Source organism: Physeter macrocephalus, chromosome 2 (genome assembly GCF_002837175.3).
Source record: "Physeter macrocephalus isolate SW-GA chromosome 2, ASM283717v5, whole genome shotgun sequence".
In the NCBI taxonomy this organism is placed as follows: domain Eukaryota; kingdom Metazoa; phylum Chordata; class Mammalia; order Artiodactyla; family Physeteridae; genus Physeter; species Physeter macrocephalus.
In genome coordinates this window covers 123,453,709-123,458,921 of record NC_041215.1, presented here as the reverse complement: position 1 = coordinate 123,458,921, position 5,213 = coordinate 123,453,709, and the positions used below count along the sequence as shown (strand labels likewise).

General features: G+C 50.9%; 1 protein-coding gene across 2 annotated transcripts in view; it reads right to left on the bottom strand.

Moving 5' to 3' along the window:
* Window positions 1–4,911, bottom strand: part of SGPP2 (sphingosine-1-phosphate phosphatase 2) — a 128,306-nt gene extending 123,395 nt beyond the window's left edge. For both annotated transcript variants that reach the window (XM_024124663.3, XM_024124664.3), the window contains exon 1: window positions 4,617–4,911. In XM_024124663.3, the coding sequence (XP_023980431.1) occupies window positions 4,617–4,835 (219 nt within the window). In that variant the 5' untranslated portion in view covers window positions 4,836–4,911. The remainder of the gene's footprint in view (window positions 1–4,616) is intronic.
* Between the last annotated feature and the right edge of the window lie 302 nt (window positions 4,912–5,213).

The window sequence follows — 5,213 nt, the reverse complement described above, 5'->3', positions numbered from 1 at the left end:
GGGGGGGGGGCTATGCCGCATGGCATATGGGATCTTACTTCCCTGACCAGGGATCAAACCCGTGTCCCGCACTGGAAGCGCGGAGTCTTACCCACTGGACCACCAGGGAAGTCCCCAAAGATGTTATTTTTAATGCGTAAACTGGAAAGAACTAAAGGTCCATCAAGAGGCCAACTAAATTATAGTACATCCACGCTGTGTAGTAATATATAGCCATTAAAAATCAGGTTGAACATTTACCGAGTGATTATCTTTGGGCAGTGGTATAACGGGCATGGATTTAACTTTTTCTTTGTATTTTTTCCAAGTTGTCTCATCTGAACAATATCTGCAACTAGAAAAAGGAAAAGATCAAATGTACCTTTTCAAAGTGGCTTATTTTGTCATTTCCTGCATGCATCTAAAGATCATCAAAATTTGAAGATGGATCTGTTGGCCAGTTTAGATATAATCAAGCCAAAGCATCAACAGCCACCATGACCTCTGCTTCAAGCCATCACCATCCTTGTCCTGAACACACTAAGGGTGGTGGATCCCAGGGGAAGAGAATTCAGAGCTTCCCCCTTCTGTTTGCCAGCTTCTCTGGGGCCCCACTTCTGACCTGGATCCTGGACATTGGTTTTTTTGGTTTGTTTCGTTTTGAAAGCCCCTCTAACTGACTATAATGTATGGCCATAGTTGGAAACCCATGGTTCTATTGTACTCTGCTCACTTTGCAGGTGGGACAACAGAGGCCCAGAGAAGTTCAGGATGATCCCAGGGCAGAGCTAGATCCTGGTCTTTTGATTCCTGGTCCTTTGCACTTAAGCAAACCAATAAAATCATGGGTGGGGTTTTGTAGATTGACAGACCTGGAGCACCCCAAATGTTTCAAGAGGAAAACGGGGAGTGCAAAGACTTCTAAAAATAACCTAATTTTGGATCCCTTCCCCAATCCAAGTTTAGAACTATGTCTGAGCAAATACCTATCAAAAAGTATTTACTGAGCACAGTACAATTTGGAAAGATTAACCACGGTCTAACATAACAATGGGAAAGGCACTACAAAATCTAACTTAATGCAACGGTGTTGAGTGAGTGAAGATGATAGAAATCAAAATACCATTGTATTCAAGGTTGGCTTTACCCCAGAACAAATAAACATAATTCCCTCCACGCCTTTGCCCTCCTAGCTGGGTCCTAAGACCCCTGTCTCTTGCTCCTGGTGACTGCCAAGAACATCCTCCTCTGGTTACCCTTGCAAACCAGTTACACTTGCAAACCAAAAGCAATAGTTTCTCTTCCCATCCAGTCTCTACCCTGCCCCCAACCAGTCCTAACACCTCACACCTTCCCAAGGAGACAGACAGAATGAAGCCTCAGATTGTTTCCCTGGAAGGTGTGCACAGTAGAAAGAAGTTTAGACTTAAGTCACGGATCTGATGGTGTGATATCTGGAAAGCCCTCAACAAAGTGTTCAACTCCTTAGGACGCAAACCTTCTCTGTCTGTGACATGCATGACTACTGGGAAATCTATGAGGGCCAGTCTGATTTATTCAATGACAACTTTGTGCAAGCCCAGCCCAGACCTGGTTTGTAAATGTGTAGTTAATCTTGAAGCTAGTGGCGTGTGGTGTTACAAGAATGTGTAAAGGAAGCCCTCACTTAATCATTTCCTTACTTGTCCCTGCTTTAAGCAGTACAAGAAATACAGAAAACATGGGAGGTGAGAAAGATTAGATTTGTTGCAATCTCAAGTCCCTCACGGGAAGAAAACAACTTCACCATTGTTTGAAGTGTCTTAAATCAATACCCTGGTGCTGCCCGCCTTCTAAGTTATGTGGAAAAATTTGATTTTCAATATTTACGCTTCAGTTTTTAAAAATCCTCAATTTCTTATCTTGAATTTTTAGCTCCCTCTTTTTCACGATATAGTGAGCGAAGTGTGTTAGATGGGAAGGGGAAACCCCTATTTGCCTCATTGAAAGCCCAGGCTGTTCCAGCAGCAAGACACTTCTCTGCAAGAAAATCTGCTTGTTTCGCTTTGAAAGGGCAATTTTATATTGCCATCTGCACTCATTTGTTTACAAAATTCACTGAGCTCCCACATGCCAGGCCATGAGGAGAAAATACTAAGCAAGCTAGGCAAGTTGCCTGCATTCTTAGAGCTTATCATTCACTGGAAGAGGCGGGCAATAATCAGGTATCCACACAAAGGTGTGCTTACACAATGTTATAACTGCTGTGAAGAAACACAAGGAGCAAAGAGAACCTATAAAAGGAGGAGGGAGATGGAAGGTGAGTGCAAGTGTCTCCTGAGGAATTGACCTTTGAAACTGAAGGATGAAATGGGAGTTTATTTCGAGAAAGGACAGGGAGCTCAGGCAGGCCGCAGGCCACAGGCCAGGCAAAGGCCAGAGGCCAAGGGTAAGAGTAGCTGTTCGAGAGTTTTGTCAGCTGTCCCCCCTTAAGGTCTTATCAATTATATGGAGCAGGTATGCAATTGTTTTCTTTTGGCAACTCCACCTGTACTTGCAAAGTATTAATCTTCCCAAGTCACTTGACACCAACCCACCTTTAAAAACATTAACCCGGGCTTCCCTGGTGGTGCAGTGGTTGAGAGTCCGCCTGCCGATGCAGGGGACACGGGTTCGTGCCCCTGTCCGGGAAGATCCCACATGCAGCGAAGCGGCTAGGCCCGTGAGCCGTGGCCGCTGAGCCTGCGCGTCCGGAGCCTGTGCTCTGCGACGGGAGAGGCCACAACAGTGAGAGGCCCGCGTACCGCAAAAAACAAAACAAACAAACAAAAAACATTAACCCATTACTTATCAAGTGCTCTCATTTTTTTTGCATCACACACCAATGTGGTGATTTCTTATCGTGAATTTTTAGCTCTCTTACTTTTACGTGATCGATAGTGAGTGAGGTCGTGTGTAGGATGGAAAGGGGGCGACCCTTCCGTTTGGTTCACTGAATGATCAGGGTCTTCAAGTGGCAAGATAACACCTCTCTACAAGAAAATCTGCTCATCTCGCTTTTAAAGGGCAAGATGGTCCTTTTCCAGAATTGAAAGTTACATGACTAAGAGTAATGTTTAAAACAGTTTGAGAAACACTAGGGGGGAAATGCGCTCTTCGTCAGCTTCCTGAATTAGGGAGCCAGAGTAGACCCTTGAGGAGAGAGCAAGAGAGAGCAGCCCGTGCATCTGCCTGTGGGTATAAAGTGTGTGTGCACAGAAAATGCCAAGCATTTCAGGATTGAGACCGGTTCTTATTCCTTCTCTCTGCCCCATTTTAAAGACAAAGCAAGAGGAAAGGGGAAGGGGAAAGGGGGCTCTCAAACTCATCTAAAAGTTACTGGGTGTCATGGGGACAGAGAATGAACAACAAGAGATGAAAAAAAATACTACGCAGGAAGATTTCTCTGGAGTGGAACCCACCCCCCAGCCTCTAAATAAATCCTACAACTGAACGCCCATAATATTCCACTGCACATGGAAGCCAGGTTCTTCATAATTCCTCAGTTACTAGGTCTAGAAATCTCCACATTAAAGGCCACCCTCCTGTCACCAAAATTTTAGTTAGAAAAATACGCGGTTTCCTCCACCACCCCCGCAAAGAGTTGTAATTAATACATTGTTTCAGTTTGCATTTGCCACACTTTCTACCTCCCCTCCCCAGAAGGGCAGCTTCTGTGGCGGCCCAGGGCATCTCACAGCTGCAGGGAGCCCTCCCTCCCAGAGGGCAGCCCTGCGCCCCGGCAGACAGCAACCCTGGCACGTTAGCACCTGCAGCCTGTCTGGTCCCTCCCCTCTGGAGTCCCTGTGCACTGCGACGACGCGCTGGCTTCCCAAAGCCGCAGTGGATTGTGTAACCACACTGTGAACGCCTAGAGGAGAGCGTGGTTAGCTTCACTCCTGACAGCATCTGTTAAAAGTCACTGGTGCCAGTTCATAACAGACCCACCAGGCAGGAGAGACCCTAAGACTCTGGGGGAAGGAGAGAGCGAAGCGCTCTGGACAACATCACTGGAGGTAGGGGGTGGGCTTTATAAATCTCTCCAGCAGCAATATTTAAAGCCGAAATTCTGTCCTTAGAGCTGGCGTTGCAGGACGATGAAGGGCACGCTGAGCCCCGCTACACGCCTTTAGTGCGGATCAAAGAAAGGGGGATGGGCGGAAACTCAGAATCCTGGGGTGGGGGAGTAGTCAGAATTTCTTCTCAGGGAAGCCTCTTGTGAAAATGCCAAGGACGTCTCCGCTCCTCTTTTCAATTATGTAACTCTTACACATTTGCGAGAATATGCATGAACATAAATTTAATTACTTATGAAAGTAGAAAGTCTCCAAATAGGCTGCATTTAAAGCTCTGGGGGCATCTGAAGTCTTACTAGACCTGGTTGCCACCTGGCAGCGTTAGAGGATGTCATCCTAGGGACTGGACTCCCACCCACCCCCACAGCGCGGGTACCCACAGCGCGGGCAGCCGGGTCGCCGCTCGGGTATGGGGCCCTCTCGGCTCGGCAGGATCGGCGCGCACCCATCGCCGCGTCGCGGAGTCGCCAGGACCAGCAAGTCCGCGGGGCGGGGCGAGCTGTCCCCTCCCCCCACCACTGCGAACACCTGGCCCGCGGTTACCTGCGGGACCGCGACTCTCCGCAGCCCATTGGCCGGCTCCCCGGCGCCCCTGCCTTTGGCTGCGGGGAGATGCCCGAGCCCGGGCGCCCGCGCCGCGCCCTCCGCGGGGCCAGCACAGTGCTCGCCGGGGCCTTCATCCGGCGCGGGGAAGAGCCCGCAGCGGCGCTGGAAGCGGGCGACGAGCTGGGAATCCTGCAGGCTCCAGAGCAGCTCGGCCATGGTGATCCCGGGGCCGCCGCCGCCGCCACCCGGTGCCCCCCGCTCGCACTGTCCCTCCTGCCTTCGCCCTCGCCGGGCCGGGCGCTCGGGGTGGCGGGCGGGGCCCGGGGCGCCAGCCAACAGGTGCGCCGCTCGGGTCCTAGCGCCCGCCCCGCGCACGCGGACGTCCAGGTGTTCGCCTTCACCTCGCGCCAGGCACGTCCGCCCTCCTTTCCTTCCCAGCGGGCCCGGGCGGGCTCGGGCGATCCCTGGCGTCCGGCCCGCTCGGAACTGGGCGAAAGGGTACAGGTGTCTACACCGCGCCTCTCTGCGCCCGACCGCACCTCCTCCACCCCTCCCGGCTGGTGCGGAAGTGCCACCTCACGGGGAGCGGCCGAG